At 34.4% G+C, this 16504-nt stretch overlaps 1 protein-coding gene across 7 annotated transcripts in view; it reads right to left on the reverse strand.

Annotated features, from left to right (window-relative positions):
* Positions 1-6025: 6025 nt before the first annotated feature.
* The window catches only part of LOC139039656 (olfactory receptor 5L1-like), a 46723-nt gene continuing 36244 nt past the window's right edge, over positions 6026-16504 (reverse strand). For 4 of the 7 annotated variants that reach the window (XM_070487766.1, XM_070487762.1, XM_070487765.1 and 1 more), the window contains one exon: positions 6026-8846. In XM_070487766.1, coding sequence (XP_070343867.1) covers positions 7830-8765 — 936 coding nt within the window. In that variant the 5' untranslated portion in view covers positions 8766-8846 and the 3' untranslated portion in view covers positions 6026-7829. Of the gene's footprint in view, positions 8847-10008; positions 14741-16504 lie in introns of all 7 variants that reach the window. The other 3 variants (XM_070487764.1, XM_070487760.1, XM_070487759.1) reach the window with 3 other exon arrangements.

Here is a 16504-nt window from a genome sequence, read left to right on the forward strand (position 1 = left end):
GAACTCAGGAAAATTAGGTGGTAACATGTAATCAAATCCTCATGTAAGACATTCTTATCTCACTGATTTTGTGCATTGCACAAAGAAAGGCCTAGAAAAATGAAAAGAAAATGTTTTTTATGTCCTACAATTACTAATGACAGGCAAAGCATCTAAAATAACTTCTATAGTTGGAATGAATTTTTATAAAAAGATGTGCATATATTGTGATATAAAGAAAGAATTGTCTGTATACTTAATCATATCCATATTTTAAATATCAGTTTAGCACTTTAATGGCCATTCCTATTTTGACTACATAAGTCAAATATCAAAGTAAATAATTACTTATGTTTTTCAACGAAGAATTTCTATTGAACTGCCTTTTTCTACAGGTAAGCACACAGAAGCCTGAATAAGTCATGACTTCTTCAGTGACAGATAGATATCAGATGATCAACCTACAGGTAGAACTCAGATTCTTAAATTCACAGCCATGTACCCATCACTCTATTCCAGGCTCTGACGTACATGATAAATTGAGATATTCACATTTTTATTTTGTAAAGACCACATTTTCACAATTTTTTGCTAATTCTTTTGACCATTTTAAAGACAATCTTCATACTATAAAACTGTGAAAACCAGTCCAATGAATGTGTTGAGGGCCACAGAGCTGTTCTGAAGATCAACGTCAAGATGAAATGTAGAGAATGGGAGTTAGAGAAACATCCTTGTTCAGGAATAAGTATGATAAGTACCCTTAAACATTGAGAAAGACTCTTCCCTTTTCCAGACCCTTCTTTCCTCTCTCTGTAAGATTCTAAGAATACTCGTTCTGTCTCCCATTACCTGCCAAGAATGTAGATGAGTGTTAAGATATCTCCACACTCTAAAGACATTTATGATAAAGGAATTCTTAAGACAGAGAGAATGGTGGGGTTTATCAAATTGGTTACGAGGTAAAACCGCCAGTTAAATTTTAATCTCATATAGATAACGAATTTTTGCTATAAGTATGGACAGACTCATACTAAAAATTCATTCATTGTTTATCTGAAGTTCAAGCTAAATTTAGCATTCTGTATGTTTGTTTGCTAGATCTGGCAATCCTATATCCAGAACAACTCAGAATGTTATGGTCAGGAACACATCCCAGTTCTTCTGGAACTTTCCTCTTTTTGATACTGTAAATCAAGCATGCAAGGAATCCCTTCAACTATAATTCTTTATAATGAAGATTTTTCTCAGACTATCATTTCTGGTAAGGTCATCTCTGTTTCTGCAACTCTAGAACCAGACGGTTCCAGATATTCCATCACTAAAGGTGAGAGGCCCCAGATAACACAGAATTCTCAATGGCCCTGTTTGTTCAGATATCCAAGGATTTAAAAATCAATCAGAAGGCAACGTTTTCATGTCAATGATCAATATTATAAAATTATTTCTTAATTCCCTTTTTCAAGGTTTCTCAGCTAAGCACTATTGGCATTTTTCCCTGGACTATTTTTTTGTGATGGGGAGCTACCCTCTGCATTGCACCATGTATAGCAGCATTTCTGGCTTCTATCCACTAGATGACAGTATCACCCTAATCCCCAGTCCCTCCGTTGTGACAATCCAAAATGTTTCCAGACATTCTCAAATGTCCCCTCGGGAACCGAGGAGGATACATAATTGCCTGTAGTTGAGAACTACTGCTTTATTTTCTTGACTCTGGTAAATTTTCACATTTCTTCTGTTTGAATTCAACTTAAAACTAATATGCAAATTAAATATCATGGTTCCTTATCGGCCAAATGATGTTATTTTATGGATTAAACAATTTGCTTTATTTTTGAATCTGTGAAGTGTGGTATTTAAAACCTTCTTCCTTATCCTTTCTTCCCTTTTTTTCTCTTTTTTCCCTTGTGAGCCAGTATTCTTTTTTCACCGTCTACAATCTTATTTAGAGTAAGTCCTGTTTATTATAGTTCTCCAGAAGGTTCATTTTATTTCTTTCAATTCTATTTTATTTAAATACCTCTTATTCTCCCATGCACAGCATTTCCAAAAAAATCACAAAAGCTCATGGACATATAACTGAAAACCTTCAGGGCCCTTCTATTCCCCCACTTTCAGGAAACAGTTATTCCAGACACTGCTATGGAGGAGCTCAGCTAAGCCAGGTTCTCCAGACAAAGCTCTGTAAACAGAGGTACTTCCTGTTCCAGATACTTAATGTTTACAGTTGGCTGAAAAGTTTCTCCAAATGATTTTTCCTATGAGGAACTGACTGAATCTAAGGCATCTTCTACATATCTCACATGAAAAAAGAATGTCCGTATTTTCTCTGAGCTACAAACCACCTGCTGGTGGAAAAGGCAGGCCCTCTCCTGCCTCTGGAGAGCTAGTCTATGGGAGTTGCCGACTCTTATATCTCCTTCCACTCCCTGTCCCACCAGGACTGTAGAGAAAATTACTTGCCTTATTCTCCAGAGGACTTAAGCAATTAAAATTAACGATTATTTTCTGATGTATTTCTGGTTTCCTGGAAAACCTGAAGAAAAACAACTTAAGCTTAAGAATCATTTTATATAAAAGTTCATTGAAAGTTTAAATGTCTTCTCTTCCTGTTGCATGATAATTCGCATAGTCTCCCCAAATTTTTGTATAACAAATCATAGTAGAAGTTATCTTTTTTATTTACTTGACAAATATTTTTCTCTTTTTTAGTACATTGTTTATTTTCTTCAATTTTTCTAGCTTTTTGAGGTATAATTGACAAATAAAAATTATATGTATTTAAGGAGTACAACCTGATGTTCTGATATACATATACATTGTGAAATAATCACCACAATCAAGCTAATTAACATATCCTTTACTTCAAATTACTATTTTCTTCCTTTTTTGGTGAGAATACCTGGATTCTATCCTCTTAGCAAGTTTCAAGTATACAGTAAAATATTGTTAACTTTAATCACCGTGCTATCCATTAGATCTTCAGAATTTTTTCAGCTTGCATAACTGAAACTTTGTACCCCTTGACCAATATGTCTCCATTTCTCCCTCCTTAGTTGCTGACAACCACCATTCTACTTTCTGCTTCTACAAGTTTGTTTTAGATTGCACATACAAGTGAGATCTTGCAGTATTTGTCTTTCGAGAAATATTTCTTAAGTATCTACCGTGTCCCTGGTCTATGTAAGGCTTAACTGCTCCCAGTTACACTAAGTACACTGAAGGAGTGGGACCTGCTCAGGTCCCTCAATTATAATAAGAATAATTGTTATGATCCTGCTAATGGTATTAGGAGCAGAGGATCACCTCATATATATTGCTGATAGGACTAGAAATGGAAATTTGGTTTCTCACTGTCCCAAGACGTAGCTACATCTGGCTAGAACCAGCAGATTAGGGTTTCTAAAGTTATTGCAAACATCCTGGATACTGGATAAACAAATGTATTGTGTACTGTTCACAGTATGATAACATCTTTTCTTCTAATTTGTCATAAAGCTTTTATCCAGAAATCTGCAGTCCTTTAAAATACCACATTGCTGCAAAATTCTTTATCTGCCTTCTCTATCATTGGCATTTCTCTAGATCCTAGTTTTATCATTTCACACTTGTACTGTTCAATAGTCTCCAAGTTGGTCTTTAAGCCTATAGATTCACTCTCTTATATCTGTCTGCCACACTGCCACTAAAACAACTCTTTTCAAAGGAAGTCAACTTACATTTAGATATTTGTTTGAATATGCATAAAATATCTGTGGAGTATGTATTAGGCATTTTTCACATGGTAGAGAGAAAAGAAGTGGACCATGGAAATATATCACTTATTCTAAAAATAGATACATTAAATAAGCGTAAACGAAATTAAAATAAGTAACTGAAAGTTATAATGGCAAATCGTTCCCTGGATTGTAAATTTGAGTGACTCCTAGTCACTTATAGGTGCATATCCAAGTTCCTAAAATTTCTTCCCAGATTTTCTCTACTAGACTTATCCTTGTCCACTTTCTGTACAAATTTGTCTGCATATGTAATTATACCTATCTACCTCTATCTTTGTCTATCATCTATCTATCTATCTGTATACTGTTTTACATATCTGCACATTTGTACAATGTCTCATTCATCTAGATATCCTTAACTTACCACTTATCTCATTCATCAACAAAACACTGCTGAGTCATAAAACTTTCCAAAAACTGTTTCTAATTTCTCTAGACAAAAGTCATTATTCTTTGAAAGTCATAATTTCTGTGAATAATCCTTTAATTATTCGTTGTACTACCAATTGGATGTAGTTATGGGTTTATATATTTACACGGGTTTCTCTCCAGCTACAGTGTGGGTTCCTGGATGTCATGAACAATCTCTCTTTCATTTGTGTATCCTCCTCACATATTTCTATGTCTACTCATGAATAAAGGCATACATATATCAGTATTATTGAAGCAGATCACTTAGCTTTGTTTTCTTTACCTGAAATATTTGGATTAACTCTGATGCTCTTCACATCAGGAGTAAGAATGTGCTCACTGTTCAAGTCTATGTATTAATTGCTGCAGCCAAACCTAGATCTCAATTTTATCTTCTAGTCTTCCGATCCTTCTTCTATACCACACTGACCTTTGGCCTTGTAGTGTAAGGATCAAATGGTCATGCACGGGAAAGCCTTGCTTTAGTTATGAAAATTAAACTTAAAATGTGTGATGCCATATGTACTCAATTGTTCATTTTGTTTTGTTTTCCCTGACAGAATTCTAGAGAAGAGCTCTAGCATTTGAATCCCTACTACATTTCATCTGCTTCTTAAGACATATTTTCACCCACTATAACATCTCTGAGTTTGGATGTATCTTACAATTAATGGTAAGAAATCATTGTCTCATAGTTGAACAAGTAAAGATTATTTCCTGGGTGTACATTTAGTGATGGTGAATCTTATAATACTTGAACTATGAAATGGTAATGGACATAGAGATGAAGAGTGCGTGGTGAGAAACATTTCACAGGTAGCATTTCTGAGAAACTTGGGAACAGTGTCCTCATCTATCCACTTGGGATAATCCTGCCAAATTTGAAAACAAAATGAGACTTATTCCTGTCGAAGTCTTATCTTTCAAAATAAAGTCTGGGGATGAGACTGAGGAGACAGAGTCTAGTGGATTTGCCTAAAATGACAGATAGTGACATAAGTAAAACCAGCAGTAGAATAACTTGTAGTGTTTTTGTTGTTATTTGTCTGTTTGCTTGTTTGTTTTGCATATGCCTCAGCTAAATCTCATCCCTTGGTGACCTAAGAAAATCAAAACAAACAGACAAATAAATCCTGACATAGACGTTATTAGCTTTAAATGTGTAAAGCATGTTCTGCTGTAGAGCAACAATATCCTGAACAGGCTCTAATTCCTCTATTTTCAAAAATGGTTCTGCTTAGAATCCATATACCAGCAAAGAATTAAACAAGTTGGTAGAGGAGAATTAAATTTCAAAATATGGTTCATTTTAGCCTTTAAATTATTTTCTCAGATCTTAAAATGGTTATTTGTTGAAATGTTAAATTCAATTTTTTAAAATTTCTGAACAATACATTTTTCTGTTTATTGAGTATTCTTTTCAAAAGCCATTTTTCATCTGGTATGAGTAAATAGTCATATAATTGAGTTAATTTACTTCTTGGAGTGTGACTACTAAATAAATCAACTGTTACAGCAAAACATTTGCAAGGAACTCTGTATCTTGTTCCCATTAAATGTGATGTTTAATTTTTGTTGCTTTTTATGGACATCCTCCCGTCACCAAGGATTCTTGTATACAGCTAAGGGCACAACGTTGTTCTGTCAATGTATTAATATGGCAGTGGCTAATCGATAAGAGATAGTATATTTTAGTCTTGCATAATACCAGCAGTCTCATAGACAAATTTTGTATTTTGAATGTTAAAAAGCATTATAAAATAATGTATCCTTATTCTTTACTAAAGAAGATGGAGTAAGGACTGTAGGATATTTTCCAGGGTCTGGTAGAAGTATCAATGCTAAGAACACAATTTATTAAAATATTTAATTTTTAATATTTAATAGACATATTACATTCATTACAAATTAGATATATTACATACAAGAGAGAAGAAAAGGATACTCAATAAATGGTGCTGTGACATTACTATATAGTTTGGGAAAGGGAGTTGGACAATTCCTTTGTAAGCTTTCATTCATTCAGCAAACATATGCAAAATAAATAAAAATCAATAAATTTAGTACTTATTAAAATTTAAGATAAAAATCATACAACGATGAGATAAAATATAGAATGGAGCAGGATTCATTTTCACTACATTCTTTTTTAATTTGCTAATAATTGAGTATAACTACATAAAAAATGTAAGCTAAATATCAAAAAGAATGCCAAATACATAAAATTAAAAGACATTAACAAATTGTGCAGATATTATCCTCTGAGGTTAATGTTTTTAAATGTAAAATGTCTTGTAAATTATTATGAAGAATATTAACACCCAATGGGAGTAGGAGCAAAGTGAACAGAAACCTCACGGAGAAGAGTTTAAAAATCATTGAACATTAAATACATCTATTTTTCGAATTCTTCTTTTTTTCTAGTCTGTCCCTAAATTTTAGTTTGACACAGAAATAAATTATCCTTTGAATAAATCATCATTATAATGTTTCCTGTCTAATATAAACATATTATTATAGAGAAGATGTTTCTTTTTACACTTTTTCTTGCTGTTTTATGTGCTTTGACTAAATCATTTTATTTGACCCAAGACAAAACATAGAAGTAAAGTTTAATGCTGGATCTACATTTCTATGATTCAGTAATTCATATAATGGACTTCAGTTATTTACGACCATTCCTCACCCCCTTCACAAATACTGAAGAGTGTGCGTGAATAAGGATTGAAAGAAGAAATGTGGTTTAGACACATAGAGAAAAGGAGAAAAAGATCATTTCATCAACAGTAAAGACACAACCAAAAACATAAACAGGGGTTAGAAGTGCACTTATCTGTCACAGTAGTCATTTGATCCACAATATTGTAAAATAAGCATGAAGATAAAAATTGAAAGATAAAGTGAAACAATAGGCCGAAGTCAGAAATGTTGCCAGTCATAACAATGGTTATTAAATGATTGCAAGTATATATAAATATACTACAAATAGTAAAACATATGAGAGAGACAGAGTGATGCAGAGAGAGACAGAGAGACAGAGACAGAGAGCTAGTTATATGCCAGGAATTATTCTAAGCTCATTGCACATGACAAGTAATATAATTTTTTTAAGATTTCTGTGAAATAATTATTACTAATGTCATCATTTTTCATCATAGTCTCTGAAATTCCAAAAACACTGGACATTGCAATGACAACAACAAAAAATAATAAAGAAAGCAAGAAATAGCAAACAGGATATGTACACATTCTGTGCATAATCTGACAAGGGTGTGTTCTTCATTGTAAAATAATAGGAATTCAACTTGGAATTGAATCATATTTTCCTTAATGAATACTGAAATAAAATGTGACTCTTGTGATTTCTTCATTAAGCTTATGAAGCTTTTACAGCAAATGATATGTGTATCTTGAGTCCATTAACCATACTCAATTAATTCATTTTGAATAAATAACAGCAAAGAAGTAATCTGTAAATTCCAAGATATGCCTTGTACATGGAAGAGGCACACAGATAAGTGAATCAAAAAGACTCACTCATAACTACCTGCTGCTTGACTGTTACCTCCACTTCAACACTTCAACACTGAAGTCCATCGCTGTACCCTTTCACCAGTCTCCACTTTGGGACACTGAGTCCTGTTAATAAAATATTCTCTAGGAAAATATTTTGGAGCCCACCACTTTTCTGAGAGCTTCTTGCACATCCTTGTTTCTCAAGCTATAGATCAGAGGATTCAGCATAGGGATCACTACAGTGTAGAACACCGTGGCTACTTTGTCAGTATCCATACTGTTGCCAGAACTGGGTCGGCAATAAATGAAAAGGATTGTTCCATGGAAGAGAAGGATGGCTGTGAGGTGGGAGGCACAGGTGGAAAAGGCTTTGCATCTTCCCTCTGCAGAGCGCATCCTCAGGATTGTGATAAGAATAAAGAAATAAGAGGTGAGAATGATCATGATGGTGATGATTTCATTGAAATTGGCCACAATGTATAGCAACAGTTCACTCATAGTGACATCAGAACAAGCAAGAAATAAGAGAGGGGGCAGATCGCAAAAGAAGTGGTTAATCACATTTGACCTATAGGATGGGATCTCAACAGCTAAACACAAGTGAATCAGTGAACACACAGTCCCCCAGAGGTAGCAGCAGGACACCAGCTCCACACAAAGATTGTTGGACATGGTGACGATGTACAGCAGTGGGTTACAGATGGCCACAAAACGGTCATAGGCCATCACAGACAGCAGGATGACCTCAGTTACCACACATGTGCAAAACAAGTAGAATTGCACAGCACACGCCAGGAAGGAAATGGCTTTGTCTTCATTTAAGATATTAGCTAGCATCTTTGGCAGAATGATTGTGGAGTAACAGAAATCCACAAAGGACAAGTGACTGAGGAAAAAGTACATGGGGGTGTGAAGTCGAGAGCTGACCTGAATCAGTGCAATCATGCCCAAGTTGCCCAAAACTGTGACTCCATAGATGAGAAGAAACAGCAGGAAGAAGAAGACTCTCAATTCAGGGACCTCTGCTAATCCAAGGAGAATGAACTCTGCCACAGTGGTGCAGTTCTCCTTGGCCATGTCCCCACTTTATTGAGATGGGAGAACAATATTAGTAGTTATTCTCCATTGTATGATCCCAAATTCCATTTTGACTGTCTCCTAAAAAAGACATTAGAATAAGTAGGATAGTTAATTTTTTCAGCAAAGAAATAGTAAGTTGCTTTTGTGAAGTTTAGGAAAAGTTCAGGCATTGTAGCATACAAATGCATAGAGCTCACAGTTAAAATCACAGATCACACAAAAGCATTCACATCCATAAAAGCCTATACAATTCCTTAAACTAGTCCTATACAATTAAGAGCTTGAAACTGAGTCATTAATTATCTAATTAGCCATATTATTTTTTGAAACTAAAATCTCTATTTCCCTTTAATCAGTACTGGAAATAATGGGATCCCAGGAAAGAATTTTTGTAATACATAGTACCCTTCTCTTTTTTCCACTGAAATGATGAGAAATATGCTTATTTAAGATATGCTTATTTAAGTGTTAAGCCACCAGTGCTGATTATTTTTTCAATATGTTTTAGATGAAAACAGCAGCTTTTATACTCTATATTAGCATTTTTTCTATAAAATTAGCATAGTGATTTTGTTAATTATACAAGTCAATGTCAACCATTGTTCCTGGAATTGGTACCCTGGTTCAAACCTCCAGTAACTATGACTCCGAAGCCTTATAAAGACCTACTTGACAAATGAATCCCCTGCTTTAAATCTATTTGTAGAACTACTCGAAGATGTGAATATAAAATTATTAACACAAATGCTTGCTGCTGCATTGCAGCATTGTTTATGAAAATAAAACTTAGAAATAAAGTGTCAAACAAGAGGAAAATAACTCACGTTATGGTACTTATACATTATGGAAAAGTATGCAACTATTAAAATGATATTTTGAGGAACTTTTAATGAGCTGAAAAATGGCTATGATAAAATGGCAAGTTAAAAAACAGTAAGCCAGATTGTACAGGCAGAATATTGTATCTGTTTATATAAATTGTGTTGTTTACTTAATCCTCACAACATCCATGACACAGAAGTATTTTGTTCCAATCAATTTTTTTTAAAAAAGCAATGTAGAAACTTGCCCGAGTTCTCACAAAATTTAAGATTTATGGAGTAGAATGGGGAAGGAGGGTGTGATTGTTTTTTTAATAAAGGAAGGATACATTCAAGGCCTTTGACAAATAGAAAATGACAATAGATGATGAGAACACTCTCATTTGTTCTCTCCTTCCTGACCGTTGGTAGACACGTACCTGACTGTGAGGCACTAGTTGGTAATCCCCGGAGGAAAGAGAATCTGTATGAAAACTCACTACAGCCAAGTATTTTCCTGATTCTTCAAATGATTTCAAAGAGTTGAAGGATGTATATATTAAGAAATCCCATTTTGAAAACAAATAATTATTCTGATGATATGGTTTCTCTCTTCAACAGTCAATAAAAGTAAGTTATTTATCTTTTTCTGAGTATAAACTTCTTCCTTTTTTCAAGCCTAAAGATGAAAACTCAGGTTGTTGATTACTTATGAAGCAGTGGTTCTTAACCAGGAGTTGTTTTGATTCCCGTGGGAAATTTGTCATTGCCTAGACACATTTTTGCTTGTCAAGATAAGGAGGGGCCCTGCTGACATCTAGTGGGTAGAGACTAAGGAGGCTGCTAAACACTATGATGTATGTGACAGTCCTTGCCCCAGCCCCCACACACACCAATAGCACATGCAAACACCAAAATATTATCTGGCCCACACATCAATAGGACCAAGGTTGAGAAACCTACTATGAAGAGACATTTCAAAGTGCTTTGCACAAGGCCAAAATAGTTCCTCTCTTTTCTGCTTCCGAGGTGGTTCCATGTCTGTGTTCCCACACGAGCAGTCCTGAGGACAACTTACTACCACTCTCAGCATCAGAGTGACTATCAGGAAAATCTCCATGCTCTCTTTACCACATTCCATAGAAGGAGTTAATGTGAGAAAGGAAAAAGAGGGAAGGAGAGAGAAATCAAGCATTCTTTCCAATTTCTTGACATTCTTTTCCCTCTTACACTAATACTATTACAAGATACTTGATTCTGCAGATTAAACTGTTCTCATTTTCCATTAAGCTTATTTTTCAATATAGAAATGGAAAATATTTTCATAAATGAGTGCTCAAAACATGGCACTTCTTAAAACACTCTCTACTTAAGAGAAAGCTAAATACAGATTTTTAAAAATGTGTCTAATACCACTGCCTTCACTTACAATTTCTCCTTCTCTTACACAAGGCTATAACAAATTATCCCATAAGAAAAAAATAGCAAGCATCCAGATCCCAGAAAATGTCATTCATGTCCATTCCCAAAAACCAGAGTGTAGTCCAACTAACCAAACTGTGGGATAGATATTGCTTCCCCTATTTCTGAAGATGCTATGATGGAAAATGTTTTAGGCTCTATGTTTTTGTGTGGGTATCTCTGGGGCCCATATTTCTTAAGCTTCTCCAAATCATCATTGATCTCTGTGGGACATCAACATGATATCGAGAAAACTACAACTTGAGACTCAAACAATTAATAACTCCTAGGAGATATAAACAGGGGAAAATACTATCACAACTTGGTACATATTATTATAATTTAACGTGATTACTTCCAGAGTTCATGATGAATTTCAGAGCCTTATATGATACATCCAAGCATTGCTCTGTGAGCCAGGGATCGCATTGCCTTAGTGAAATATATGGATAGGTCTTATAAACTTTGCCTGTCTTATACTCAAAAACTCCTTCCTGGAGGGCATAAGGGCTGAAGCCACACCAGAGTTCTGACAAATACCAGAAAGGGGTGGGGATAATGAACTCTTTTACTGAAAATAATAATAATTTCTCACATTTCTTGACCACTTCCTATATTCTGGTACTATCCTGAATACAACTATTAACAAATTTCATCTTTATAAAAATAAGTGAGCCTGGTATAGTTGTGTAACTTTATGAGTGAGGTGACTGAGGCATAGTCAGATCCAACTTGCCCAAAGTCACACACAGAATCACTGACAGAATGAGACTAAATGCTGCATTTTATATTGTGCCACACATATGACCCTGTGAGGAAAAGCAAAGCTACTGAAGGGTGCTGAGATATCATACTCCTTATTCAATGACAGACACCATTAAATGGGATTGCCTCGAGGACCTCTCCCAGGTCTGCTCCTTTTCTGACCGTATAATGTCTTCCTAAACCAACAGTGTTCAAACTACTGTCTGGTGTTTGTGCTCTTGGATATACCCAACATTTCAAGAACTCCATCGATGTAATTAGTTACAGGTAATCACTTTTGAAATTCTCAACGACCTATACATATTTTCCTAAAATTGATCCATCTGATCATTTTCTGAGTTTGAAGAGTGTTTCCAGGTCTGTGTTCCACCTAGCACTCTCACAATCCCATTTCTCACATTTTTCAAAACTAAGGATTCCTCTTACTATTTGCATATTACTATGTGAATTGCCCCAATTAGAAAAATGAAAGCAAACTTCCAAAACATAAGGACAATTTGAAATACTGTTTTTCATGAATCCTGTAGTTTTCTTTAATGAAGACACTTCAAACCCATGGCTTGACTTCTTGTCATACTCTGAGATATAGTACATATTTCTTTTCATGGAAAATGATGGCATTAGACATGGATTTTAGCCAATACAGTGATGTTTTGAAATCAGATATATAGTAGATTGATGACACGAATTTTTAACATCTATTCTTTTTGTTCTTAGTGCACCATGAAAGTATTGTCACAAAATGCATCCTCCTGAAGGAGAGAGTCCCATGACAGAAAAACTAAAAGACTATCTATAAAGAGTATCATTGGCAGTGATGTTTTATATCATCTCAGCAACCCACATACAGGAAAATTACTTTGTTTATCTATTTGTCTTAGACTTAAAGACATGGCAGGAGTTTTTAAAAACTGATTTAAATATACAAATTTTATTGAAATTGATTTCATGGTCATTATCCCTAAATTGAATAATATCAATATGAAGCTCTCAGTTTTTGATGAATTGTATTTAAAACACATATAATAATACCATTGTAGTAAAATATTGTATTGTAAGGCTCAATGAAATCAACAGTATGTTAAATTTTCTAAACTTCTCAATTCCATTGTTTTAATAAAGGTAACTGTAACTGGAAGAATAGCAGATATGCTTAACTGTTATATAAGACTTGGAAAGTCTTTGTGGTAACATTTTCAGAAATTAAGAAAATGCGTGGTTCTTTTTTTTTCTTTTTTTCTTTCTTTTTTATTTTTGAGGAAGACTAGCCCTGAGCTAACATCTGCTGCCAATCCTTCTCTTTCTGCTGAGGAAGACTGGCCCTGAGCTAACATCCATGCCCATCTTCCTCTACTTTATATGTGGGACGCCTGTCACAGCATGGCTTGGCAAGTGGTACATAGGTTAGCACCCAGGATCCAAACCAGCAAACCCCAGGCCACTGAAGCAGAACATGAGAACTTAACCGTTGAGCCAGCTGGTGGCCGTGAACATGGGTGGTTCTAATGATCGCATAACAAACCACTCCAAAACATATTAGTTAAAACCAATAGCTATTTATTGCACTGGTCAGTATTGCATGAGTCAGGAAGTTAGTTTCTGTTGATCTGATCCTGACATGGCTGATCTTGGCGTGGTTAGCTATGTGTATGATATTAGCTTGGTGGGTTAGATGATTGGAGGCTTCAGACTCAAGTCTGGTGTCTATGTTTCTCATTATCCAATATGCTAGCCTGTGCTTGTTCACAGAACAGCTTTCTAAGGGACTATGAAAATTCCAGATTGTGAAAGATTCACAAGCCCTCTCAGAGGCTTGAAACTAATGCGGTGTCACTTCAGCTAGACAAAGCTAGGCACAAAAACAGCTTACATCCCAGGAATGGAGAAAATGATTCTGCCATTTGATCAGAAGAGTTGAAAGGAGGCTTGGATACGGAAAGGACTAAAGAATTTGAACCAAGTTTTCTATGTCCCTGGGTAACAACTCCTTTTGAAAGATATAATTTCCAAAATTTTGACCCTTAGCAAAATTGGAAGACAATCTAATTTTGTTTAATGCATTATTGAAAAATATTTTCATGAAAGATCATTGTGACAAATTGTCACATAACTTGGATGGAGTTGAAAGAGTTGAGTGATATTCCTATTAAAGCACTATTTCTGGCAGAATTTCTAGTCTCATTTACATTTAATATGACCGAATAGTCTCAGTATTTTCATTTTTACAAAATGGAAATAGAAATGATTCTGAACCCTCTTGCTTTCTAAAATTAAGTGATGTCTTTCCAAGGATACATTAATTAATCAAAATAAATAATGCAGACATATACTCATAATATTAATCATATGAAGAAATATGTCCTAAAATATTTTTTAATTTTGATTAATTATATTTATCCAAATTTTCAATGCAATTATATTTTTAATTAGTGGTGCAATTATTATTGAATCATTACAAGGTTAACTCAATACAGAAAGAAAAACTTCTGATTTTCCCAAAAGCATCATGAAATAAAAAGTATGAATCTGATTAATAAAATTGTAATGTTCAGTGGGGAGAGTAGGATTGAATATAAGTTCAAGAGAAGGAAAGGCACAAAGCTTTTTCAGATATTATTTATGTCTTTTAAACAGATCATGCTATGCACTGCAAATTACACATTTTGCTGCTAAATTCATGATGAAATATTTTATATGTAAAATTAAATTCTTGAGAAGTACATGACCAAAAAATGTGAAGGCTACTAACGTAACTCATGTTCTACATAGAAGCTACAGAATCTACCATAAAGAATCTGAAATGTCACAAATTGAAAATGAAAACAATATGACTGTATGCTGGTATTTAGTGGAAATTGTACATCTGATGTGTCTGGAGTCTTGAATGATTGCATTAATTCCATCAACAATGGGCCAGGTCATTTAAATATCATATGCCGTGATTTCCTCAAAGTAAAAGCAAAATGGGTTGCGTTAGTTCTACCACAAAATGTGGTCATCCTTGTTCCAAGCAGGACAGAAGTAAAATAAAATTCTCTATAAAGAGGCATTAATCATCATGAATTCAATTTAAGATTAATATAAATAATTTTTTAATTTCAAAGAAAATTAGAAATTGTGTAATTGCTAAATATGTACGAAACAAGAAATTTGTGAATACCTAGAGAAACAGAAGTCAATAGAAGAGAAAAGCATTCCTTCATCCGACATCCAATATCCAAAACACTGTTTCTTACATATTTTATCTTTCCGTACAATGGGGTTGTTTCATTGATTTCTTATCATATAATATACATGAATGCAACATTTTGATAATGATCATAAGTTTAAAATAATATGAACATTCCAAATAAGTGTTTTGAATCCATATAAAATTATCCCCCACCTTAGTTGTTCTGCCTTACCAAAACACACTTGGAAATTTATTTCTTCCATTATACTGATGACTAGCTTGGAATTTTATGTAGACACATTGAGTAAAGAGAAGCAAAAGGGTTTACAAGACATTCAAGCAAAAGTGAGTTATTGATGTTAGAGAAATCTAGTATTTTTTATTTACCAGGTGAAATAGGTCTTAACGCTAATGACTGCCTGGTTTTCACTTTATTTTGAATGAAGTTACATAGCTGATTAATTTTCAACACTTGAGGCAACTCCAAACAGGATTTTTTTTTTTTTGAGGAAGATTGGCCCTGAGCTAACATCCGTGCCCATCTTCCTCTATGTTATATGTGGGACACCTGCTACAGCATGGCTTGATAAGCAGTGCATAGGTCTGTACCAGGGATCCGAACCGGTGGACCCAGGCTGCTGAAGTGGAGAGCGCTAACTTAACTGCTATGCCTCTAGGCATACCCCACACTTTTTTTTAAGGTGGATGTTCAGTTGAGGATTCAGAGATTACACTGATGTTCAGAAAAAAGAATCATAAAGAACTGATCATGTTTTTGACGGGTTATAGGCAAAATGATAGCATAAAATACAGATTGGGTAGACACTCATCCTGCTTACTTTTTGCCTATAATATTTTTTGAGATCCACTCTACTATTTCTCAGGCTCTGGTGGAGCCTATCACAGCTTATCATCCTGCCATACAGGAGCTCCTTTGAAACCCATTCAGAATACAGATCACATATTACCAACTTTCCATTCATTCCAAGTAACCTGTATACACAAAAATACACACACACACGAATACACATACATGCATGCTATAAAGTATTTGCTCAATAAAAAAACTGCTGCATCATTGACTCAGTACTACATTTTGGTTTCCTTGATCTTACCATGCTTCTGTCTTCTCAACAAAGCTTGTTGAAATGTGTCTCCTAAAATTGTGTCTGTTCTGTTATCCAAGGACAAATTCAAACAATATCTATTTTATGAAGGAATTTCTCTAAAGTCTTTAAATGGATTTGAAACTTTTCTTTCTCTCAAATTCTCTATGATATTTATTATTTTCTACCTTAGACAAAGGTCACTTTCTTCACTGCCCTACTGTCCACACTGGATTTTACATTCGTTGAAGGATGAAAACTAGTTGTATTTTAACTGCTATTGGTACTTTTGTGAGAGATATTCACATATTTATTGAAAGCGTAGTGTATTACATGTATAATAAAGAGGACAAAATTGTTTATTGAGATTATACAAGGTTTTACACATGATATTCATATAGCCTTTTAATCTTCACAGTCAGGTTAAGAGCT

The sequence above is a fragment of the Equus asinus genome, chromosome 17, assembly GCF_041296235.1.
Source record: "Equus asinus isolate D_3611 breed Donkey chromosome 17, EquAss-T2T_v2, whole genome shotgun sequence".
Taxonomy (NCBI): domain Eukaryota; kingdom Metazoa; phylum Chordata; class Mammalia; order Perissodactyla; family Equidae; genus Equus; species Equus asinus.